The sequence below is a fragment of the Lactuca virosa genome, chromosome 2, assembly GCF_052849685.1.
Source record: "Lactuca virosa cultivar CGN04683 chromosome 2, Lactuca_virosa_CGN04683_v6, whole genome shotgun sequence".
Taxonomy (NCBI): Eukaryota; Viridiplantae; Streptophyta; class Magnoliopsida; order Asterales; family Asteraceae; genus Lactuca; species Lactuca virosa.
The window spans coordinates 103,199,786-103,226,576 of NC_136427.1; the positions used below are offsets into that span (position 1 = coordinate 103,199,786).

General features: G+C 37.4%; 2 protein-coding genes across 2 annotated transcripts; one reads left to right on the forward strand and one right to left on the reverse strand.

The window, feature by feature from the left end:
• Nucleotides 1–3,258: 3,258 nt before the first annotated feature.
• Nucleotides 3,259–7,491, reverse strand: LOC145159334 (uncharacterized). The gene is made up of 9 exons (XM_079078277.1): nucleotides 6,463–7,491; nucleotides 6,156–6,371; nucleotides 5,957–6,084; nucleotides 5,793–5,859; nucleotides 5,525–5,599; nucleotides 5,371–5,460; nucleotides 5,220–5,267; nucleotides 5,035–5,149; nucleotides 3,259–4,935 (listed from the first exon to the last, which is right to left on the reverse strand). The coding sequence occupies exons 1-9, from the start codon at nucleotides 7,231–7,233 to the stop codon at nucleotides 3,374–3,376; spliced, it is 3,072 nt and encodes a 1,023-aa protein (XP_078934403.1). The 5' UTR covers nucleotides 7,234–7,491; the 3' UTR covers nucleotides 3,259–3,373.
• Nucleotides 7,492–13,239: 5,748 nt separating this feature from the next.
• Nucleotides 13,240–13,731, forward strand: LOC145157648 (uncharacterized). The gene has a single exon (XM_079076660.1). The coding sequence runs from the start codon at nucleotides 13,240–13,242 to the stop codon at nucleotides 13,729–13,731; it is 492 nt and encodes a 163-aa protein (XP_078932786.1).
• Nucleotides 13,732–26,791: the final 13,060 nt, after the last annotated feature.

The window sequence follows — 26,791 nt, forward strand, 5'->3', positions numbered from 1 at the left end:
CAATTTGACATAGTAAAAGAACTCACAAGATGTCTTCCTAATTTGCGGTATGGTTGAACAACAGGAAGTCCAAGAGGAGTTGTCCATTGTACTGGATTGTTTTTCACTGCTATAACCTGTCAAAATTTATAAAATCAATAAACGTATTAATCTTATCTTATAAAAATATAAAATTTATACCTTTGCACAATCACCAAGCCGATTCATAATACTTCTTGCAGATTCAAACATTGCTAAAAGAAAAAACATCATTAATGGCTTGAGTTTCCTCCACCATTAAGCCACATATGAAACCTTAAAGGACTGTTTTGAAGACCTTTTCGAGGGTTCAAAACATGGTCTTTTTATAGAAAAACATCACACAAGAATCTATGAGAATTGGAGCAAAAGAAATCATGAACGAAGATACCAAAGAGAAAATAGAAAGATAATTATTCTACAATTCTAACCAATCCTTACTCACCAATTACCACATATATGAGAGTGTTCTTAACTATATTTTGACAGCCATCACCCATTAAAAACACACAAAACGTGGTTGGGGATTAATCACATAACATATCAAGGATTGGAAGTAAGAAGAATGAGATTGCTTGAATCCAATCACTAGCAATTGAAACATGAAATCAAAAGACGAGTTAAAGCAAGGAACTACCGGATTGTATGAGTCGATTTCCCAGCCTCAACACATCTTCAAGAATCAACACTTGCAGACCCTTCTTTCCCCCCTCTCTTCTCAGTTCGAGGTTCTAAAAGGCGTGAGGCGTGGCGTGGCGGCAAGGCCAAGCCTCAAGCTTAACGAGCCATGGCGAGCCATGACGTTGTTCAAAGCGTGATGTAAGGCGGCGATTTTGTATTAATTTATAATTATATTACCGCTTAAATATATATTTATATTAGATATAACTAGTTTTTAGAAGTGTTATATCAACAACAAATAACAAAAAATTAACAAAAAACACAATACTTGTATGTCCGATTAGAAAATGTATAAAAAAGGAAAAAAAAAACATGTCTCAAACGAAAAAACACGCGCCATAACACGCCATAACGCGCCATGGCGCGCCATATCACTCCTTGTCACACGCCACGCCTAACAACAACGTTATGGGGCTTTTCGTAACGGCGACACCGGGCCTCACGCCATGGCGTGCCTTGGCGCGCGCCATGGCGCGCCTTTTAGAACACTGGTTCTTCCCTTCTCCACCCTACCTCGCCTTTTTTTTCCTATGCTGCTGTCGAGCGATGCGAAGGATCGTTTTTGAGATTACTCCATTAATCCGTGCGTAAAGGCTAGAACAGTTGCAAAAAAACTTTTGGAGGTATCTTCACAAATTAAGTTTCTTGTAATGCCAATTTGGTCCTAGGCTTTGAACTTTTTCTTGTTGGGGGGTTATGGACGAGTTTTTAAGGATTAGTCCCTAGACATTGAACTTTATCGTATCTTTCCTAACCTTAGATACCTTCACAAATTAAGTTTCTTTTAATGTCAATTTAGCCCCCTTCATTACTTCACAAATTATATACTATTGTTTTATATTTAGGGGTGCTCAATTTGACAATAAAAATAATGTTGACAGAAAACCTATTATAGTCTTCTGACCCATGATAAGAGAATAAAAAATGACTCGTATTTTGAAATTATAAAAAATAGGAAAGTATAAACAATTAAAAATAATCTACTTATTTTTAAAAAAAATATTTTTTGTGGTTTATGCTTTTGAATTTATTTTCTAAGTTAATAAAAATGATAGTCAGTTTTTCAAAAATCATATAAATTAATAGTAGTCATTATTGTGAATATCAATTTTTATATGTACATTATATTTATACTTCAATTTCAATTTATATAACGCTTTAAGTTTTTTTTATTCTTAGACATTAGTCACTTAGATAAAAACGCTGATAACTAATAGTTATTATTGTGCATTTGTATTAAGTTGTATGTTGAAATCAGTTGAATGAAAAGTCGATAACATATTACAAAAGAAAAAATTACCACTAACCAGCTAAAAAGATATATAAATGATAGATAAAGAGTGATTTGTATATAACTATTTATGTATTAAATATTGGTATTTACGTTTTAAATATTTGTATTGCACAACTTAATAAAACATATATAGTTTGTCTATAAGGAAAAGTTACCGTGTAAGGATCTCTACCCATCGATAGATATAATTTATTTTTATAAAGCTTAAATTGACTATTTTAATAAAATTAACAAAGGTGTTCCACAAAATATTTAACTTATTATTTTTTTTTTCTTTGACAAAAAAATAATTAAAAATGAAAAGTAATTAAGATGCTATATCTTTTATCTATTAATAAATTCTAATCTTATTATTTATTTATCACAATCAATCCAAACATCAACAAAGATCTCATTGTTGTTTCCAAAAAAAGATTAAAGATAAATGGAAGTCCATCTACCCAAACAAAATAAAATACGTAATTTTATATAGTCAGAAACATTGAACAAATTAAATTACATTCAATTATTCAATTTCCTATGAACCAAATGCATGAAAGATTACAAAATTGAAGTTACTAATTCTTTAACTATCAATATCCTCAACAGCTAAGAGCTCAAGTCTCAAATAATCAACTAATATAATTTTTAAACCTCCTCACAATAACACATATAAATAAAAGAATACATATGTGTTCAAAATGGGGTGTGATCTAAATAAAACAACACATATACTTTATACATTAAAATTATACAAGTAATAACTACCAATTTCGATAAAACTAATAATTTATTGTGAAATAAAACTAAAATTTACAAAATATTATTATCTTTAATATATAGAGTACAAATCTATCAAGACCAAGAAAACTACAACCATGATTGCACAACCTTCACGACCCATTCCTCTGTCGTATCTTAAACAGACGTAACCATAAATAGCATTGTACTTTGTATATATAGTAGAATATAAACATAAACTTTTTAAAATAAAATAATAAAAAAGTCAATTGCTATTTACACAATCTTTATTTCAGCTACTTCTAAACTATTTATAGAGTTAAGCTTAGCAAGCTATATAGATTGAAGTGATTACTTTAAGGATCATGGCCACATAGTAGTTTAGATACAAAGTTGATGTGTACATTAAGAAGTGAAACTTATTCCTCTTAAAAATACAAGAAAGAAGCAATATGCTTTATATAATTGTATAGATGTATAGATATAGATATAGATGTATAGAAGTATAGATATAGATAGCACAAATATCAAAGTTTAATTCGATATACATCAAAAACTTTTAAAACTTTATTGAATATACATTACGAAGTATAACGCATTATTTGCTCCCACACACATTCTGTATTCGGATTCATTTTTGTCATGATTAAATAAATCAACCTACACATTTTCTTCAAGTTCTTTACCTTCATTATTAGAGTTACAAATAATGCTTTTAACTTTCTCATAACGTTCATAACTAAAACACACATTATCAACCTCGCTTAATAGATCCATAACCAATCTATCTTTCCAAGCTTTTGAAAACCCTTTACACAACCCACTCAAAACAACCAAATCAGGTCCAATAGGCCTCTCTAACATCTCTTTAAAAACACCAAAAGCACCATCATAATCATCCGTTTGCAAGAATGATAAAATCAACATCTTCACAGTATCTTCGTTTGGACGACAATTACTTTTCACCATGCTTTTATAAAGTTGAAAACCACGATCTGGGTTCTTTCGAGCACATTGGGCTTTAATTAGGGCAGAAAATGTTGAAGAATTTGGTACTAATTTCTTTTTATCAAGTTCTTTAACCAAATAAGCAGCTTTCTTGGTTTTTCCTTCGTTACAAAGTCCCAGCAACAATGCGTTATAAGTCAAAATATCAGGTTTGACCCCGGTTCTTATCATTTCTTCAAAAATCTGATTACCCTTTTCGATTTTACCTGATTGGGAACATGCGGTGATTAATGTGTTGTAAGTTATAGTATTAGGATCCACATTTACCCTTTTCATTTCAAGGAAAACTTTAAAAGCATCATGTAGTTTCCCTTCTTTATAGAATCCATGGATTATTGTGTTGTAAGTTATGGCATTTGGGCTTATTCCATTCTTCTCCATTGTACGTTTCAACTTAATTGCGGTTGTTAAAAGGCCTTGGTTGATGTATGCAGTGATCAATGTATTGTAGGAGGAGACAAAAGGGTTCATTCCCATACCTTGCATTTCATCGAACACTTGGACTGCATTCTCTAGTTTCCCTAATTGAACATAAGCATTCATCACCAAGTTGAGAGTGAACACATTGATTGTGATCTTGGATCTTCTCATTTGGTTGTAAAATGGTAACGCGATGTCTGCTCGATTGAAACTAAGCAGTGAACTCATATACATGTTACATGATTCAATGGTAGGAAGAAATCCGTATTCCTTCATACGACAAAATGTATCTGTTGCATTCCTGAACTGCTTCATCTGTGCATACATTTTGAAAAGGGCATCGAAAACACGAGGAGTGGAATCACACATTTGATAAGAGTGAAGAACAGCATCGAAGAGCTTAGAATGGAGGTTTACATCACAAGAACAAGAACCGATGATCCTCTTTAAAATGGATTCAGCTGACACAAATTTACGATTCTTGGTGAGGATGTGGAGGATGATGGAATTTGTTTCGAGGGTGAGTAAACTAGGGTTGTGAAGCTCAATCCATTTGAAGAATTTTAGGGAAATGACGTAGTCGTTTTGAAGCTTTAACAGAATGTGTTTCACTCGTAATGAATTAGATTTGGTTAATAATTTATCTAGCTTAGCCCAATCAGAGTGAAGAAGATGACTGTGAGCTATGTTGATGTAATCAAGATCTTGACCTTTGGGTTCAAGGATAGTTCTATGGGGTATTGGAATAGGACTCCATTTACTTCTAAGGAGAGTAGAATTAGGGTTTTTCATGGCTGAATCAAGCAGAGTTGAAATAGGATTTTAATTTATATATTTTTAATGGAAAAAAAAAACAGAGAAATAAAATTATATGAAATAATAATGATTTGAACCTGCAAAACTTAAGCCAGCCTCTTTACAAGCAACGGTTGTCATCATCATGTGGGACCCATCAAGAGAGTGGACAAAGTTAGGAGGAAAGGCTGTTCTTTGTCTTTTCACCATCACCTTTTATAACAAAAAAAAAAGTTATTTTTCTTGCATTTAGCATAATAAAGAAAAGGTTGTAGATATTAACCTTATCGGTTTCTCGTTGTAGTGTCAAAACTTGAAGAGATGTCTTAATCTACACATTTCAAAAAAACAACAAAAAGGCTTTGGTTCATATTAGCAAAAAAGTCAAAATATAGGGACTTTACTTGACAATTTGACATACTAAAAGAACTCACAAGATGTCTTCCTAATTTGTGGTATGGTTGAACAACAGGAAGTCCAAGAGAAGTTGTCCATTGTACTGGATTGTTTTTCACTACTATAACCTGTCAAAATTTATAAAATCAATAAACGTATTAATCTTATCTTATAAAAATATAAAACTTATACCTTTGCACAATCACCAAGCCAATTCATAATACTTCTTGCAGATTCAAACATTTCCCCTAAAGCAGTTAAAGTTGTCTACAAAAAAAAATTCAGAATTTGCATCAAATATTTACTCATAAATCATAATAGCATAACAAGATTATTTATTATTTGGGAATATTCTCTAAAGAAAAAAATTCAGAATTTGCATCAAATTAGAACAATATTTCATATCAGAAAACAATATATACATAAACAAGATACGAATATATATGCAAAAAAAACTTACACTTTTCTCAAGTCCTTTTCGAACAAGAGGATCACATTCAATAACTCCATATCTTCTGCTTCCTCTCCTATATATATAAGATTAACAATCAGCAATGCATCATCGTTACATAAAAAAGGTCAAATAGTAAAAAGTAAAAAAATCATAAATGAGGCCATACGTACAGAGTTTCCACAGTTTTAAGAGTGTGTACAAATGCAGGCCTAATATCAGGAGGACAATCTTCACATTGGTCAACAGGAGGTTGTATATAAGCAATCTCCATTAACAACTGGATTAAACGAGAACCAACCTGAAAAAAGCAACATCCACTATTGAAGATTATCATAATTACCATTTTGCCATCAGGGTTCATATACAAACCTTAACTTGAGCATCCTGACCCCATGGCTTCAACTGATCTTGTTGTTTCACTATGTGTCTTACTTGCTGTAACTTTTTCTTTTTAACTAAATTGGTTACTTTCTTCCTCAGTTTCTGTAATTGTTGCTCGTTATTCACAGCTTCTGAATCATCATCAGGGCTCTCATTTAATGAAGCCTTTCGTTTGGATTTCTCCATGAATCTGTGTATTCTCGCCTGATTTTCATATCAGAAAGAAGGAACACTTGAATCCTTGGATGTTGCAAAAAGGGAAGAAAAAAAAAATCAAAGTTTTGCTGCAACTAACCTCATGTTCAACAGCTTCACCGATATGCAGAGCTGCCTGGACCACCCTAGCGCCACCCTGACCTCCGCCAGTCATCAACAGACCCATTAACTTGTGCATTGTAATTATCGTCATCATATCAGCAGGTAACTGGTCGAATTGTGGAGCATAAGCTCCTCGATTCCTACCTTCCCTGCATAAATCCTGTTCTGAAGCAATGGCGTTCTTCAATGGCTCAAACCAACCAAGAAACAAGGATTTCACATAAGGCAGATTGGGAACGAGTTTCTGTTCACACATGTCGACTAAAAGTTCCTGATACTCTTTTGCTGCGTTCTCCCATGCTTCTGTCTCTATCTTTATCTGTCGTCTCCTGAGTGCAATGTACTTCCCTTGCCCAATTCCGTTGACTAACCTCGGCTGCTTTTTGTGATCGGAGCTATTAGATTTCATTTCCACCGCTTTGATTTCTTTATTCAAATGGTGTACCATTTCACGAATTTCATCGCTGTCTTCTTCTTCTGTCGAAACAATCTCCTCAGCTGCGGCGGAACTGGCATAACCCTTATAAGACCGATGTAATAAACTGAAAGAAACCCCTAAATTTGTGAAACCGGAATCACCCAAGACGTTGATTCGCCGGAAACCCCGTTCTCCATACGAAGGATTTCGATAAGGGTGAAGCTCTAGCTGTCTAGGTTTTTCGAACAGGTGGGTATCTCTAAAATTAGATTTATCGGCGAATGATTTCAGCTTCTTGACAGAAGCTCGGTTACATACGCTTCTCCACATGCTAGAGTGGAGTGATTTATTTGCAGAAAAATTAATGGGTTTCTAACTATGTACACGGTTGATACAATTTGCAGAGAGATAGATCGAACTAATGATCTGAAAGAAGTCTCTGGTTGTTTGGTAAGATGGATGCGAAGGTGTGAATCTAGGAGTGGCGATGAAAGAATCTGACAACATTTGAGGATTTGTGAAGGAGGCAAAGTGACGAAGAGTGGCCGCCTTAAACCCTCGCTAAACCTATTCTCGTTTTTGCCTGCTTTACGAAAGATATTTTATACCTTTTCTTTATTTTTATTTTTTTTTCTTCCTTTCTATGTAGCAAATAAAGAAGGAAAATGATCCATTAAGTGGGTGTTTGGGATAGATTTTAAAAAAATTTATTAGCTTTTTAGCTTTTCAAAAAGCTAATAAGCTAAAAAAGTGTTTGTGTATTTCAAAAGTATTTTTTTAAACAGTTTTTTGGATAGGAAAAAGTAAAGCTTTCAAAAAGCTGAAAAATTCTAGTTTTTTAGCTTTTTAACCATTTTACTCCTGAAAAAGCTGTTTTTCGCATCCAAACACATTTTAAAACCAGCTTTTCCTAAAAGCTATAAGCTAATAAGAACTTTTCTTAAAAATCACTTTTGACATAAAAAAAACTAACCCAAACATACCCTAAATCCATACTTGATCTTCCTTGTATGTAGCAAATAAAGAAAGTAAAATGACACATTAGAACGATGCATGAGATCAGGACTCTCACCCGAGACATGATGTTTTCGCTACTCCGGACATTGTGTAATACAAGAATTTTGCGTTGTTGTTGTTAAGGATCGGTACAAAGGGTGTCAATTTCATTAAGCTACACTTCCCAACTCCTACGTAAGGTTCAATGGCGGATCCACTATAGATCCCGGGGTATCCCGAGATACCCCTCAAAACAAATTTAGTAGTGTTAATTTTTTTGGAAAAATTTGTTTTATGCTGCGGTTTTATATCGGAAAAAAATTAGACTATCCTACAAAATTCAAGTTATTTCTAAATGGTCCAAAATACAAACGAGCTCAAATGGTCCAAAAATTTTAAGCCCACACCAACTAGTTGATTGAAACAAAGAGGTATTAAGTCCAATTAATTTAATGAGAAAAAAAACGGATGTAAACTCGTAATCCTTCTGTGATCGTCTACTTCTCAATTGTCAATTCGTCTTCTGTTTTATCGACTCATCGTCTCATCCTATCGTCGACTTCATCGCAGCCCTTAATCGTCTTCTCAATTGTCGTCGTCTGCCGGAGGGAGAATTTCGGCGACCTCCTCCTCGGCTCATCCATCACAATGAAACAAGTTAGTATAAAAAATATTCAATCCTATTATGTATTTAGGTTAATTCAAATTCCGATTTTTTGTCATTATGTTTGAAAATTTAGAAATTACTAATTAACTTTGTTAAATTAGGGACTTAGGGTTAATACTTAATGATTATTTGTTGTTGAAACTTGAAATCAAGTTATAGTTGATATATTTTAATTGTAGGTTGCTATTTGTTGAAACTTGGAATCAAGTTTATAGTTGATATATCTTGATAAATGATAATTTAATTGTAGGTTGTTATTTGTTGACTGTTGTTGAAACTTGAAATCAAGTTTATAGTTCATATATTTTGATTGTAGGTTGTTATTAAAAGTTTTTTTTTTCAAAAAACAGTTAGATGTTGGAGACAACAATCGTGAAGAAACTTCCAAAAAAAATAAGGTTAATGAAAGTAACTAAGTTCCACAAACTAATAAACATATACCAAAACCACAAGAAACACAACCTAATGAACCTACTCAAAAACCAAAATGAAATAACGAAGATGTGAACTTTAAAATGTAACTTTGTTATGGAAGTTGAACTTTATATCTAATAAAATTGCGGTTTTTTTTTCTTATTGTATATTTCACAAAAAAATAAAAAAATAAAAAAAAATACCCCTTTACTTTGACCCTAGTTCCACCACTGGTAAGGTTTGCGTAGCTTTCCTCGTAGAGCCAACATCACTCCAGTTCACCTATCTTTAGGTGAACCATGTGTCGAATTGGTCATCTAGAATAACGATTTAACTGACTTTCCTCGTTGAGCCAACATTAAATGACTTTCCTCATAGAGTCAGTCCTAACCGACTATCCTCGTTGAGCCAACACTACTTGGTTATCCTCATAAAGCCAACACCTATTGGCTTTCCTCGCAGAGCCATCCCTAGTTGGCTTTCCTCGTGGAGTGTAACATCCCAAAATTTAAGATCAAAAAATTTGTTTTTAATTGAGTAATTATGAAAACATCAATAGTGTCATCTCATGTAATAAACAAATCAGTTTGTAAAACATCCAATCATATCATAAAAGATAATATCAGAGTACAACTCCCAAATATCTCATAATACGGAAAGCCATAGTGTGATGCGTTGTTATCATGCCAGCTCCTTTCCTTTTGAAGAAGTATCTGAAACCAAAACTTAAAACCGTAAGCATGAAGCTTGGTGAGTTCCCCCATCATACCACATAATATCATATTGTCAGGCATATATGGGTGTCCAACCTACCCCTTCGGTCTGATCCGACCAGAAACTGCCTAGCATATCTGGGTGCTCGACCTACCCCTTCGGTCTCTTTTAACCGGTAATTATCGAGTATATCTGGGTGCTCGACCTACATCTTCGGTATCTTTCAACCGGTAACTGCCGAGCATATCTGGGTGCTCGACCTACCCCTTCAGTTTCTTTCAACTGGTTACGACGTATATTTCACCCCTACCACTACCACATAACCACATAACATAATCATATTGTCAGGCATATTTGGGTGCCCGACCTACCCCTTTGGTCTTATCAACCGGATACGGGGTCTATTTCACGTAACGTTCGGGTTTCGGGGCTAAGCATTAATAGATGATGTAATAGTCCAGGTCAACTATTGTAACTCTTTTTTAAGTAATAAAGATGAATTATTTGAGTATTATGTGAATTATGTGCATTTATGTGTTTATTACTTATTTATAAATGTATAATAAATAAAGGATAAAAATAAGCATCAAAATTAAAGTGTGAGATAAACCCGATATCTTTACATAAATTTGTAGTGGTCAAAACAAGGATTTCGGGGATATAAAGAACACCGAAATCCGAGTTATAACGAAGAAGTTATGACCCGTCGAAGTTTCGCGACGGAACCGGCACGACATCGGGAAGCGTAAATAGTGAATTTACGATAGAGCGACTTTTAGCCTTATTAATCTAAATGAAATTCATAGAATATGTTAAAACGAGAGCGTCCATAAAAAGAACACCCAAATCTGACTTCGTATGAGGAAGTTATGAATTTTCTAAGATTTGACATAGCAGTGCACGACCTGAAACTCGAATTTTAGTTTGAGCAGTTTTTGGCTTACACGACCTAAATGAGAGTTGAAGATCTCATTAATAGGAACTCAACGGTAAAAAGACAGAAGAAAAAGGAGTCTGTATGAGGGAGTTACGAATTTTTCGCGGTCATTTAACAGTCTAATCTCCTCCTACTGTTAAATTTAAGATCGGTCGAGAATTAGCCGACGGAGTCTAAATGAAAGTTCTATATCTTGTTTTTACCTATGTGTGGGTATAAAGAACGTCGAAAACGAAGCTCGTGTGGGAAAGTTACGGTGTTTAGAAGTCGGAAGGATGCTGCTGCAAAAGGGGTGATGTGGCACAATGTAGGTCACACACGTATGGCCACCAGAAAGTTGACAAGTGGCACTGACTCGTGGAGTAGGTCCTCTGACTCGATGAGTCGAGCTGCCAGCCTCACTATAAATAGAGGTGTCGGGTTCCCTCATTCTCCACACCATTCAAACCCTTCTCTCGCTCTCTCTACTTTCTCTCTCTAAGCACCAACCCCCCCCCCCTCCCTCCAAAGTCTAGGTAAACCCCCTAGCACTCGAAGGAAGACCCGAGAAAAGATCCCTTCGGCTCAGAAACTCTGCTCCGACGGAGCCCGGTCTTCGAAAAAACTCGTTGTAAGTGAGCTATGCCTACCCTATCTTTAGTATAACTTATGTTTTAATATAGTAATGTTATTAGGACCTTATAATGAGTATTTAGGCTATTATTATGAGTTATATAAGTGTCGTTATAATGTCTTTTTAACCACTCGCGGGTATGGGGAATCTGGTTTGGAGGGCCGCTTGGGTTGCTGGATTCAGAAGTGCTTTATGCCAAAATGATCCTGCCCTCCGGTGTTTCATGTCCAGCCCCTGTCTGTACATAGTGGGTGAAGAGTATTGGTTCATGCTTATATAATAGTAATAATAGCTAGACTATTAATTAGTCTCGGTAAATATTAGACTAAACTCTAGTGGTAATGATACTAGGTTTTGTCCAAGGAAAATTGTTTTGAGAGTAACGAAGTGCTGTCCGAGTACACAGTCACCACCTTACCAGGTGAGTGCATAGTTACTTTCATCTTACACATAGATATGAAGTATTTTATATGAATTACGTGATATGTGTACATATTATCTGAATACTTGCTGTCTATGCTGGATGAACGTTTTTATACATGTTTTAAATGACTTAAACTGTATATGTATTTTATATCTACAAAAATATTGGGGTAAAACATGGGTAGATGTAATATACGATGTGTGATAAAATGATGAGAAGCCTCGATGTTGTTGTTGATGCTTCTGTTATCTAGCGGAGTATGGATGACGACCACGGACTCTTCTAGACAGTCAAGTGGAACGCTAGCAGGCTCGCAACCTGTAGGTGTTTGTGAACGATGTGTTCACCGGTGTACTCCATCCCCTACATGGTTGTCTTTAGGACATTTATTGTTGAGGAACCCCCTTGGCTGTAGTGTCCATCCCAATATTGATCCTTAGTCTAGGTCCCTTATGATAGGTGTTTTAGGGACGTAATGTGAGGATAACGGGAACGGGTAATCGGGTTATTGTTGGTCGATGAAATTAATAAACTTATTTATTGTGGGTTGAAAACCCTATGTGCTCAGCAGGCTCCCAAGCCTGACCCACTCAGTTTCTTGTATTACAGGTAGTGGCGCATGAGCATAAATTTTGGATGAGAGTTAAGGGATTATAGGCCTGTAAATACGAAATAATGTATTAAGGCTTATATTGTACTGTTTATGCTTTTGATCTGTATCGAACATGACATCCCGAGGTTTTTAATGAAATACATTTTTTTGGAAATGTTTTTGATAAATCTTTATCATATTTTGTTTTTGGGAAAAAATTTCGCAACACTTTTATTTAAAATGTTACTCTGATTTTTAAACAAAGCATAAACAAATCGGTCTTTTCTGGCAGTGAAAAATGGAGATGTCACAGTTGGTATTAGAGCATTAGTTTAAGCGAACTAGGAATTCGTAGGATTTCTATACTTAAACTTAGAATGCTAAGCGATGATTGTTAGATGTGAGCACTAGCTTATTTAGGAAGTATGCCTAATATGCTTTATGTGCTAAATGCTTTATGCTTTATACGCTACTATTTGTTCGGATCTATCGTCTGTTGCCGACCAGATCTGGAAACCTTATGTGTTCAGGATTCTAAACGTACGACTACGATATTAGAACTAACATGTAAACGTTTCGGAGTGATAAGGATGATTTAAACGTCTATCCTCAATAAAGATCTAAATTCACCCTATTCGGTGTATAGATCAAGATGGCAAGAACCCGCAGCGGAGTCGGGAATGCAAATGGAAACAGAAATCAACCCCCAGTGATACAACAAATACCTTTTGTAGTAAAAGCGGCACCTGATCCAATCACCATGGCTGGAGTACAAGCCATGATTCGGGCTATATTAACTGAACAAAGGGAAGAAATGAGGCAGATGTTGCAGAGGGATGAACCTACCATGCCCATTGAGCAACCCGAGCTGATTCCCGAGCAATCGGAGGAAGGGAACTATAGCCGCCAAGTGAGTCAAGTTGGGACTCAAGGAGAGCGAAGGCATGGCCCGGAGAGGGGAAACGACAAGGACGGGTGAATGTATAAGAATTTTTTGGGTGCCAAGCCACCAAGTCTCTCAGGAAGCCCAAATCCTGTTGAGATTGTGGATTGGATCTCCGAAATGGAGATGGTGTTTGAGAGCTGCAACTGCAGCGAGAAACAGAAAACCATCTTCGCAGTAAGACAACTGAAAACTGGAGTCTTGAGCTGGTGGAAGCTATTGGCAGATACAATGCCGCAAGGAGAAGCCCTGAAGATGTCATGGGAAGAGTTCTTGGAGAAACTAAAGATGCAGTACTGTTCAGCGATAGATATGATTGATTTGAACAATGAATTCCAAAACTTGAAGAAGGGGAGACTGAGCATTGACGATTATGCTACTGCATTCACGGAGAAGATGAAGTTGTTTCCATACCTAATGCTAACCGAACTCTCCAAAAGTGAGAAGTTCGTGAAACGGACTACTAGCCGACTTTGTCCCAACGGTCAAGATGGCAACCACTCTGAAGACAGCTTTTCGAGCAGCTAAGAATGTAGAGACCCAGTTGAAGGAAAGGGGTCTGGAGAGGGCGGAAGTTTGTGAGAAAAGGAATTTCGATGGATCTTCAAGGTCCAACAAGAAAAGTGGGTTCTCGAAATCTGGTTCGAGAGGAGGAGGAGCTGAAGCGAAGTGGTGTGATAAGTGCAAGAAGAAGCACTCTGGGAAATGTGACGGAGAAGTCACCTGCTTTAAGTGTGGAAAGCATGGGCACTATACCAATGAATGCACTCTCACCAAGAAAGTCTGTTATGGGTGTGGCGAGGAGGGGCACATATCGAGGGACTGCCCAAAGAAGAAGGAGGCAGGAAGACCCAACATTCCACCGAAGCTGAAGGTGAGAGCCTTCCAGATGACACTTAAGGCTGCGAAGGAGGCAGCAGATGTCGCTTCAGGTACCTTTCTTGTAAATGGTTTGTCTGCCAGTATACTGTTTGATTCCGAAGTGAATTACTCCTTTGTATCGCATATATTTGGAGGAAAATTAGCATTGCCTGTAGAAAAACTTGATAATGCCCTGATTATGGAATTTGCCAGTGGCAAGTTCGTACCTGTTAGTGATCATTTTAGGAACATCGTTATCGACCTAAATGGAAACGAATTTCGTGTAGAGCTGCTACCCATAGAGTTGAGCGGTTTTGACATCGTTCTGGGAATGGATTCACTTAGCGCCAACGATGCTGAGATTCTTTGCAGGAAGAAGATAGTAAGGGTGAAGCCACCCGAAAAAGAGTCAATTATGGTGTACGGGGACAAACGTAGAGTGAATTCTGGAATCATCTCCCTGATGAAGGCCAGAAAATGTTTGTCCAATGGGATGTGCATCATATTTGGCATTTGTGATCGATGCCTAGAAGGAAAAGAATGAGGTACATAATATACCAGTGGTGTGTGATTATCCGGAGGTCTTTCCTGAAGATCTTCCTAGATTATCGCCTGATAGACAAGTGGAGTTCAGAATAGACTTGTTACCAGGAACAACGCCGATAGCGAAGGCACCATACCGATTAGCACCTGCGGAGATGAAGGAGCTCATGACGCAACTTGAGGAGTTGTTGGACAACAGTTTTATTAGACCTAGTTCATCACCCTGGGGAGCTTCGGTGCTATTCGTGAAGAAGAAGGACGGAAGCATGAGGATGTGTATAGATTATAGAGAGCTGAACAAGGAAATAGTAAAGAACAAGTACCCATTGTCGAGGATTTATGACTTGTTCGATCAGCTGCAAGGTTCGAACTATTTCTCAAAGATCGATCTTAGGTCAAGATATCATCAGCTGAAGGTGAGAGAGCAGGATATTGAGAAGACTGCATTCAGAACTAGATACGGACACTATTAGTTCTTGGTTATGTCGTTTGGACTAACCAATGCTACAACAACATTCATGGATTTGATGAACAGGGTTTGTAAACCGTTCCTCGATAAATCTGTGATAGTGTTCATAGATGACATTCTGATTTACTCGAAAAGCCAGGAGGAGCATGGCAGACACTTGCGAGAAGTGTTAGAAGTCCTGGAGAAGGAGAAGTTGTATGAAAAGTTCTCCAAATGTGATTTTTGTATCCGAGAAGTCCAATTCTTGGGTCATGTGGTTAACTAGGAAGGGATAATGGTTGACCCAGTAAAGATCGAAGCTGTGATGAAGTGGGAACGACCGAAAAGTCCCACGGAGATCCGAAGCTTTCTGGAATTAGCTGGATATTACCGAAGATTTATCCAAGGCTTTTCTTCGATAGCTACTCCATTGACAGCTTTGACCCACAAAGGAGCTACATATACGTGGAGTGAGAAGCACGAAGAAGAATTCGAGAAGCTAAAGAAGAAGCTATGTGAAACAACGATTTTTTATCTACCCGATGGAGTTGAAGACTTCGCGGTGTATAGCGATGCATCTGGAGTCGGGTTGGGTTGTGTTCTGACCCAAAGAGAAAAGGTGATAGCATACGCATCTCGACAATTGAAGGAGCATGAAAAGAACTACCCCACTCATGATCTAGAGTTGGCAGCGGTAGTATTTGCCTTAAAGATATGGAGGCATTACCTCTATGGCACGAAGTGCAAACTTTTCACTGATCATAAGAGTTTCCAGTATCTCTTTAATCATAAGGAATTGAATATGAGGCAACGACGCTATCTAGAGTTACTCAAGGAGTACGACTGTGAGATACTTTACCATCCCGGTAAAGCAAACGTTGTCGCTGATGCTCTCAGTCGGAAAGTAAACCTTAAAAAGAAAAGGCCAAGAGCATTGAGAATTGAAGTTGTCTCGACGATTGTGGAAAGTATAAAGAAAGATCAGGAAGAAGCTACAGAGAAGAATGACCGAAAGGAAGAACTTTTGGGCAAAACGTTGGTGTTCAATACAAATAGTCAAGAACTGAAGGTATTCCAAGATCGAATTTGGATACCTAAAACGGGAGGAGTAAGAGATCTTCTGATGGAAGAAGCTCACAAGACCATGTAATCGATTCATCCCGGTAGCACTAAAATGTATAGGGACCTAAAACCCTATTACTAGTGGCCGACGATGAAGCTCGATGTTGCGAAGTATGTGGGCGAGTGTGTAACTTGTGCAAGAGTCAAGGTACAACATCAGAAACCGTATGGGAGTTTAGAACCTTTACCTGTACCCATGGGTAAATGGGAAGACATCACCAATGATTTTGTGACTAAACTACCCAGAACGAAGAGCGGTCACGACATGATTTGGGTAGTCGTGGATCGTTTCACGAAGATTCCACACTTCATAGCAGCCAATGAAAGGTGGTCTATGGATAAGCTCGCAAATGCTTATGTGAAGGAAATTGTAAGACTTCACGGTGTTCCTCTAACGATTGTATCGGATTGTGATAGTCGTTTCACGTCGAGGTTTTGGAGAAGTCTACAAGAGGAATTGGGTACGAAGTTGTGTTTGAGTACAACTTACCATCCGCAGACTGATGGTCAGAGCGAAAGAACGATACAAATACTTGAAGATATGTTGAGAGCATGTACCCTGGATTTCCAAGGTAACTGGGATGAGTACTTACCTTTGGTAGAGTTTTCCTACAATAACAGTGTCCACTCGAGCATCAAGATGGCACCCTATCAAGCTTTGTACGGACAAAAGTGTCGTACGCCATCTTGTTGGCTTGAGACTGGAGAGAAGCAGTTTATCGTCCCTGAGAAAGTCCATGAGACTGCTGAAAAGTTGAAGGTGATCAGGGAAAGAATGTTAGCAGCTCAGGATAATCAGAAGAGCTATGCTGACAAGAAAAGACGACTGATGACCTTCGAAGTTTGGGATTCGGTTTTGCTTAAATTCTCACCGTGGAAGGGACTTATAAGGTTCGGGAAACGAGGAAAGTTGAGTCCAAGGTTTATTGGACCGTTCAAAGTTCTTCAGAAGATTGGGAACCAAGCTTACAAGCTCAAATTACCCGAAGAACTAGATGGTATTAATAACACCTTCCATGTGTGTTATTTGAGGAAGTTCACGGGAGAAGTTCCCGACATAATTCCAATCTCAGAGTTAAGGATGGATGAAAATAAGAGGTTGATCGAAGAGCCCGAGGCAATTGTTGACCATAAGACTAAGAAGTTACGATGCAAGATGGTCGACTTAGTGCTAGTCCGATGGAAACATTCGAATGGTCCGAATCTCACTTGGGAAACAGAGAGTGACATGATGAGTCGCTATCCACATCTGTTTGCTAATGCATGATTCCGGGACGGAATCATCCTAAGGGGGATAGAATTGTAATGCCCGGGTTTCGGGGCTAAGCATTAATAGATGATGTAATAGTCTAGGTCAACTATTGTAACTCTTTTTGAAGTAATAAAGATTAATTATTTGAGTATTATGTGAATTATGTGCATTTATGTGCTTATTACTTATTTATAAATCTATAATAAATAAAGGATAAAAATAAGCATCAAAATTAAAGTGTGAGATAAACCTGATATCTTTACATAAATTTGTAGTGGTCAAAACAAGGATTTCAGGGATATAAAGAACACCGAAATCCGAGTTATAACGAAGAAGTTATGACCCGTCGAAGTTTCGCGACGGAACCGGCACGACATCGGGAAGTGTAAATAGTGAATTTACGATAGAGCGACTTTTAGCCTTATTAATCTAAACGAAAGTTGTAGAATATGTTAAAACGAGAGCGTCCATAAAAAGAACACCCAAATCTGACTTCGTATGAGGAAGTTATGAATTTTCTAAGATTTGGCATAGCAGTGCACGACCTGAAACTCGAATTTTAGTTTGAGCAGTTTTTGGCTTACACAACCTAAATGAGAGTTGAAGATCTCATTAATAGGAACTCAACGGTAAAAAGACAGAAGAAAAAGGAGTCTGTATGAGGGAGTTACGAATTTTTCGCGGTCATTTAACAGTCTAATCTCCTCCTACTGTTAAATTTAAGATCGGTAGAGAATTAGCCGACGGAGTCTAAATGAAAGTTCTAGATCTTGTTTTTACCTATGTGTGGGTATAAAGAACATCGAAAACGAAGCTCGTGTGGGAAAGTTACGGTGTTTAGAAGTCGGCAGGATGCTGCTGCAAAAGGGGTGACGTGGCATAATGTAGGCCACACACGTATGGCCACAAGAAAGTTGATAAGTGGCACTGACTCGTTGAGTAGGTCCTGTGACTCGACGAGTCGAGCTGCCAGCTTCACTATAAATAGAGGTGTCGGGTTCCCTCATTCTCCACACCATTCTAACTCTTTTTTTCTTTCTCTCACTCTACTTTCTCTCTAAGCCCCAACCCCCCCCCCCCCCCCTAAAGTCTAGGTAAACCCCCTAGCACCCGAAGGAAGCCCCGAGGGTCCCAAAGCCCCGAGAAAAGATCCCTTCGGCTCAGAAACTCTGCTCCGACGGATCCCGGTTTTCGAGAAAACTCGATGTAAGTGAGCTATGCCTACCCTATCTTTAGTATAACTTATTATTTAATATAGTAATGTTATTAGGACCTTATAATGAGTATTTAGGCTATTATTATGAGTTATATAAGTGTCGTTATAATGTCTTTTTAACCACTCGTGGTATGGGTAATCTGGTTTGGAGGGCCGCTTGGGTTGCTGGATTCAGAAGTGTTTTATGCCAAAATGATCCTGCCCTCAGGTGTTTCATGCCTGGCCCCTGTCTGTACATAGTGTGTGAAGAGTATTGTTTCACGCTTATATAATAGTTATAATAGCTAGACTAGTAATTAGTCTCGGTGAGTATTAGACTAAACTCAAGTGGTAATGATACTAGGTTTCGTCCAAGGAAAATTGTTTTGAGAGTAACAAAGTGTTGTCCGAGTACCCAGTCACCACCTTACCAGGTGAGTGCATAGTTACTTTCATCTTACACATAGATATGAAGTATTTTATACGAATTACGTGCTATGTGTGCATATTATCTGAATACTTGTTGTCTATGCTGGATGAACGTTTTTATGCATGTTTTAAATGATTTAAACTGTATATGTATTTTATATCTACAAAAATGTTGGGCTAAAACATGGGTAGATGTAATAGACGATGTGTGATAAAATGATGAGAGGCCTCGATGTTGTTGTTGTTGACTTTGTCATCTAGCGGAGTATGTATGACGACCACTGACTCTTCTAGACAGTCTAGTGGAACGCTAGCAGTCTCGCAACCTGTAGGTGTTTAAGAACGATGTGTTTACCGGTGTACTCCGTCCCCCACATGGTTGCCTTTAGGACATTTATTGCTGAGGAACCCCCTTGGCTGTAGTGTCCATCCCGATGTTGATCCTTAGTCTAGGTCGCTTATGATAGGTGTTTTAGGGACGTAATGTGAGGATAACGGGAATGGGTAATCGGGTTATTGTTGGTTGATAAAATTAATAAACTTATTTATTGTGGGTTGAAAACCCTATGTGCTCACTAGGCTCCCAAGCCTGACCCACTCAGTTTCTTGTATTACAGGTAGTGGCGTATGAGCATAGATGTTGGATGAGAGTTAAGGGATTATAGGCCTGTAAATACGAAATAATGTAGTAAGGCTTATATTATACTGTTTATGCTTTTGATCTGTATCGAACATGACATCCCGAGGTTTTTAATGAAGTACATTTCTTTGGAATTGCTTTTGATAAATCTTTATCATATTTTGTTTTTAGGAAAAAATTCCGCAACACTTTTATTTAAAATGTTACTCTGATTTTTAAACAAAGCATAAACAAATCGGTCTTTTTTGGCCGTGAAATGGGGATGTCGCATTTCACCCCTACCACTACTACATAATATCATAACATACTAGCACATAAATCATAACAGATAGTGGCATACCAAATAATTATCACAAAGACAATCATCTAACTACAAACTCCTACTAGTAGGTCGGCCTTGGTGCCTTAGACCCACTGCTACCGAGAAGGTAAGTCACCTCACACTGCATAAGTCCCGCAGACAAAACTCTAGCTGCTAGATGACATATTCCCGAACTGTCAACATCAAAAAACTCGCAATTAATAATTGAGTTCCAATACATAACCTATGTTTAGGGTAAAAAGACTACTTTACCCCCAACCTAGCTTGATTCAAGCCCAAGGCCCAAACTCACACTCCAAGGGCCCAAAAGTCAAACAATGAACCAAAGCCCAATATATGGAAAATTGGGCCCAAACCCTTCGCATTGGCCTTACCCTAAAGCCCATGTAAATTCCCTAGTACATATCCTTGTTATTAAATGGCCCATCAAGAATCCAAACATCTAGGCTCAACTCAAAACCCAACATAATTAGGGTTTTCACATAAAATGGCAGTTAGGGTTAATTAGAAACACTTAACCCATTAAGAACTTAATCCATTAAGTCCATCATTCTACTAGGTCGATAATACAGTGTGATCGGGCTTAATTCATAATTTCCAATCCAATGGTCCAAAATGTGGGTCCTGACAATTCCAAAACCAACATATCCAAAATTAAGGTTTTCCAAACCCTAATTAGGGTTTTCAATCCCAATCGCGTGCCAATTAGTCCATTGGTTAAGTTTTTTTAGGTTTATTAATGTTAATTAACTATATCACCCTTGTGGCGGCAGGCGGTGGTCGGAGGTGGCAGCCACCACCTCACAGTGGTGGTGATGGCTTTTCTTGTAATATTCGACCAAGCAAACGATACACACGACACACATGCACTAATAGCAAAAGCACACACAAACACATTTTTTACAGAACAGGAACACAACCACCCACCTTGTGGCGTACGACGACGGTAGTGGCACGAACGGTGGTAGCCAGCATGGTTGGCAACCATGGTGGTTTTCTCGAGTTTTTCTGTCCAATGAGCAACCACAAACACTTCACGGTGAAGCAACAACACACACAAACACGAGCTATAACACGAAAAGCACCCCGACTGAGCTATCCAACGCGACCTAAATGAGAATTGAAGATATCATAATAGGAGCTCAACGATAAAAATACAGACGAAAACGGAGTCTGTATGTAGAAGTTATGAATTTTACGCGGTCATTTAACAGTATAATCTCCTCCTACTATTAAATTTAAGATCGGTCAAGAATTAGCCGATGGAGTCAAAAAGAAAGTTGTAGATATTGTTTTTACCTATGCGTGGATCTAGAGAACATCGAAAACGGAGCTCGTATGCGAAAGTTATGGGGTTTAGAAGTCGGCAGGGTGTTGCTGCAAAAGGGGTGACGTGACACAACGTAGGCCACCCACGTTTTGCCACCAGAATGCTGACACCTGGCCATGGACTCAACGAGTTGGAGGTGGACTCGACGAGCCAGACAGCCTATAAATAGAAGTGTCGGGTGCAACACGTTTCTCACACCTTCCAACTTCTCTTTCTCTCTCTATACTCTCTCTCTCTCTCTCTCTAAGCCTCCTAAACCCCCCAAAGCCTAGGGTAACTCCCTAGCACGGGGCGGAAGCCCAGTAGCGCCTGACGGCTCCGAAAAGAAGAGCTTTCAGCTCAGAAACTCTGCTTCAGCGGAGCCCGGTTTTGAGAAAAAAACCCGCTGTAAGTGAGCTACGCCTACCCTATCTTTAGTATAGCTTATGTTTCAATATAGTAATGTTATTAGGACCTTATAATAAATATTTGGGCTATTATTATGAGTTATATAAGTGTCTTTATAATATATTTTTAACCACTCACGGTACGGAGAATTTGGTTTGGAGGGCCGCTTGGGGTGCTGGATTTCAGAAGTGTTATATGCCAAAATGATCCTGCCCTCCGGTGTTCCATGTCTGGCCCTTGTCTGTACATAGTGGGTGAAGAGTATTGTTAACGCTTATATAATATTAATAATAGCTAGACTATTAATTAGCCTCGTCAAACCTTAGACTAAACTCTAGTGGTAATGATACTAGGTTATGTCGAAAGAAGCTATTTTAAGTAAACGAAGCCCTGTCCGAGTACCGAGTGTTGGATTAGATGTCTAAGCCCATAACTATTATTGGTATGTACTTGAACCGAGAGTAGCATGGTCCATTTGGGTTGCATATCATCAAGACAATTTGTTAGGATAGACTTTTGAGAGAAGGTTATTTATGGTTTATTAATATATTATAAGTTATAATATATTAATATGAAATCATATGTTTTAATTAGTATTGATCAAGAATTAATTTAGTGATCAAAAGAGACTAATTAAATCTATCGGGACTAATTATGATAATTAGTTATATTTATATGTGATGGGCTTATGATCCATGTTGGACTAACTTTATGTGTGGATACATAAAGAGTTGGGCTACATGAACCATGGATCATAAGACCCATGGGTATGGATTTGGTTTATATCCATGACCCTAGAAATCCCACATATAAATACATACTTCATTGCCCAAAATCGCCACTTGTGTATTCTTGGAGTTCATGGTGGTTTTGGGTGCATGGAGATTCTCTCTCAAGTTCATCCTTTGTTCATGATATGTTGTGATTCCACTGAGGCTTCCACACTATTGGGGCTAAGCTCTTAAGGCTAGATACATCAAGACTTCAAGCTCCACGATAAGGTATGTTATCCTAACTAGATTATTGTGTTATATATGACAATTGTATGCTAGTTATAGGTAATACCTTGGAAAGTTCATATTTGCATGTATAATAGAGAAAACATAGATCCAAGGTATTTAGGGTTACCTGTACACCTTAGGAGTGTTAGAATGCTCAAAACCCTACAGTGGTATCAGAGCCTAGGCTTGTTTTCAATTATATACATGGAAAATAAAAATTTGACTAAAATGATTAAGCAATTGTCGAGGACAATCTAAGGTTTACCAAAGATTGGTTGCTCATGGGCAATTGGAAGTATAGAGTAAATGACCATTTTGACATATTTTGAAAAGAGGCAACTCTTGTACATAAGTGATGGTCAAAATGGGAATATGGAATTGTTTCCATAGGTGGAAGTTATTCTTTGAATCTGTGTAAGATTAGAGAACTTAATGCAAGAATTTGAGACTTCGTTTCATGGAATTGATCTCCATTGGAATACTTTGTAATGTTTGTTGCCAAGTCTTTGTGACTTGGGCATAGTCATTACAAGAGGATCATTGCATATGAGTTTAGAATCTAACATATTACTGTAAATGGAAAGAGTTTGGCATTCTTACACTTACAATAAGGATTTGGGATTGTGAAATAGAATCATTGGATCTATTCCACAAAGTAGAGATCATAGATAAACATAGTGTGCATACTTGGTGTATGGCATAACTATTGTTTAGAAAACATAGTATACATGCTTGGAGCTTGGGACGACTAGTGTTTTAATTCAAGTATTAAGTTGATAAATCGAAACATTACATAATGAGTAATCAATATGGTGCTTAGATAAAAGATGTTTTTATTTACTCTCAAAGTGTTGGGGCCATATAGGATTAGTATTATTCTTGTGTTTCACTTTGCATGTTTTGACTTCCCGAATAACTAGGTTATTCAAACATCCACAGTCGGTCATACGTTGGAAGTAGGTATGAAGCAAGACTGTCATGAATGGGTCTGTAGTTTATCTAGGTGGCTAGACTTAGCTACAGTGTTCATGAGTGCTTCTGGAATAAGATTCAAGTATTGGATTAAACCCACGCTCAATTGAATCACTTCATGGATTTTATCACGAGTGAATCATGAGACGATAATATCTTATATTCTTCAAACCTAGAGATATGAGTTGTTGAGTATGAGTTGGTTATACATTGATTGTACAAAAACGTATCAGTAACTTGATGTTATAAAACGTGCCTTTGTGTATGATTCAACAAGTAGTTAGTGCAAGCATATGAGTCAAAGTTTATCCATTCCTTTTACCTCATAAGGATAAAAGCGATATATGTGGGCCCCTCGATGATTTAGTGATGACACCCCTAAGTGCTTGGCCAAGCCTGGACTGATTTGATTTGTTCAATTAGTGGGTCGTCATAAATCGGAAATCGGGAAACAACAAATGGACAGAGAGAATGATTCTAATCCATGTCTCAGTCCATATGATATGTAGAATGGAGGAATATATGATCACTTATGAAGTCGTACTTGCAATAATAGTTTTAGACTTATCCAAGTGGGAGACTGTTGGATTAGATGTCTAAGCCCATAACTATTATTGGTAAGTACTTGAACCGAGAGTAGCATGGTCTATTTGGGTTGCATATCATCAGGACAATTTGTTAGGATGGACTTTTGAGAGAAGGTTATTTATGGTTTATTAATATATTATAAGTTATAATATTTTAATATGAAATCATATGTTTTAATTAGTATTGATCAAGAATTAATTTGGAATTAATTTAGTGATCAAAAGTGACTAATTAAATCTATGGGGACTAATTATGATAATTAGTTATATTTATATGTGTTGGGCTTATGATCCATGTTGGACTAACTTTATGTGTGGATACATAAAGAGTTGGGCCACATGAACCATGGATCATAAGACCCATGGGTATGGATTTGGGTTATATCCATGACCCTAGAAATCCCACATATAAATACATACTTCATTGCCCAAAATCGCCACTTGTGTATTCTTGGAGTTCATGGTGGTTTTGGGTGCATGGAGATTCTCTCTCAAGTTCATCATTTGTTCATGATGTGTTGTGATTCCACTGAGGCTTCCACACTATTAGGGCTAAGCTCTTAAGGCTAGATACATCAAGACTTCAAGCTCCACGATAAGGTATGTTATCCTAACTAGATTATTGTGTTGTATATGACAATTGTATGCTAGTTACAGGTAATACCTTGGAAAGTTCATATTTGCATGTATAATAGAGAAAACATAGATCCAAGGTATTTAGGGTTGCATGTACACCTTAGGAGTGTTAGAATGCTCAAAACCCTACACCGAGTCACCACCTTATCAGGTGAGTGCATAGTTACTTTCATCTTACATATAGATACGGAGTATTTTTATATAAATTACGTGCTATGTGTGCATATTATCTGAATACTTGCTGTCTATGTTGGATGAATAATTTTATACATGTTTTAAATGATTTAAACTGTATATGTATTTTATATCTACAAAATGTGTTAGGTAAAACATGGGTAGATTAGAGATGAAATAAATGATGAGCGATGAAAGATGAGATGAATGATGAGCGATGATATATGAGTGGTAAAATATGGTGAGAAGCAATGAGCCAAAATGATGGGCCAAGCGACGAGCCAAAGAGATGGGCCAAAACGATGAGCCAAATGAAGACCCAAACGATGATCCAAACGATGGCCCCGTCATCTAGTAGAGTATGGATGACAACCACGAACTATTCTAGACAGTCCAGTGGAACACTAACAGGCTCGCAACCTGTAGGTGTTGTGAACGATGTGTTCACCGATGTACTCTAAAAACCCATCGACATGTATTGCGAGTGGACTCTCGAATCGATACTGTCAATAAACGAGATAAACCCTGGCGACTATGCAGACTTAGTGCCTAAACCCTGGCAGCTATGGATTTAGTGCCTGTTGAGTAAACCCTGGTAACTATGGATTTAGTTCCTGTTGAATAAACCATGGTAACTATGGATTTAGTGCCTGTTGAGTAAACCCAAGTAACTATGGATTTAGTACCTATTGAATAAACCCTGGTTTAGGATAACCCTTAGGAATAAATGAATGATGAATAACTAATTCTTAGGGTAGATCCTTAAGAGTAATGAAGATAATGGGGATGGGTAATTGGGTTGATTGTTTGATGTTTAAACATAATGATTATATTATTGTGGGTTGAAAACCCTATTTACTCACCAGGTTTCTCAACCTGACCCACACAAGCTTATTTGTATCACAGTGTTGATATGAAGTTACATTACACTGAGAGATTAAAGAGATGTAGATCACTAGTGTAAATAAATGTAAGTTTTGTTTATGCTTATGTTTCTGTATTGACGATGACATCCCAAATGTTTTGAAAATGAATAGAATACATTTCTTCGGAAATTCTTTGATAATGTATTTATCATGTTTTTCTGGGAACAAATTCCACAACATTTTATTAAAAGAAGTACTCTGATTTTTATAAAGCATAAACAAAATCGATCTTTTCTGGCCGTGAAAATGGGGATGTCACAATTGGTATCAGAGCATTAGTTTAAGCGAACTAGGAATAAGGATTTATTTCTAGACTTAAACTTAAAATGCTAAGCGATGATCGTGAGGAGTGTGTCTAATAAATTTAGGTAATACACCTGAATAGACACAAACACTAGCTTATTTAGGGAAAATGCCTAACATGATTTTATGTGCTAAATGATTTGTGATGCTTTACGATGATATCGTATGATCGGATCTATGGTTTGAAGCCGACGGGATCTGGAAACTTTATGTGTTCAGATTTCAAAACGTTTAATTACGGTATTAGAATTGGCATGTAACTTTTCGGAGTGATAGGGAGAATTACATGTCGATAGTAAATAAAATCTTTCATATCTTAATTCTCGTCACTCCACACCGAACGTGTAAATTCGATGTATAGATCGACATGGTAAGCACTCGAAGCGGATTCAGAAACAGTAACCCGCAGCGTGAGCCACAAGTGATTGAGCATGCACCAGAAATAGCAGCTGCACCTGAG

Bases quoted from the DNA above. Each gene is read 5' to 3' on its own strand.
- LOC145159334 (XM_079078277.1), bottom strand. From the start codon at position 7,233: ATGTGGAGAAGCGTATGTAACCGAGCTTCTGTCAAGAAGCTGAAATCA. The intron at 6,085-6,155 runs GTTTGTATATGA...TGCTTTTTTCAG, and splicing joins GTCAGGATGCTCAAGTTAAG to GTTGGTTCTCGTTTAATCCA. The intron at 5,461-5,524 runs GTATAAGTTTTA...AAATTTTGACAG, and splicing joins GGCTTGGTGATTGTGCAAAG to GTTATAGTAGTGAAAAACAA.
- LOC145157648 (XM_079076660.1), top strand. From the start codon at position 13,240: ATGTATAAGAATTTTTTGGGTGCCAAGCCACCAAGTCTCTCAGGAAGC.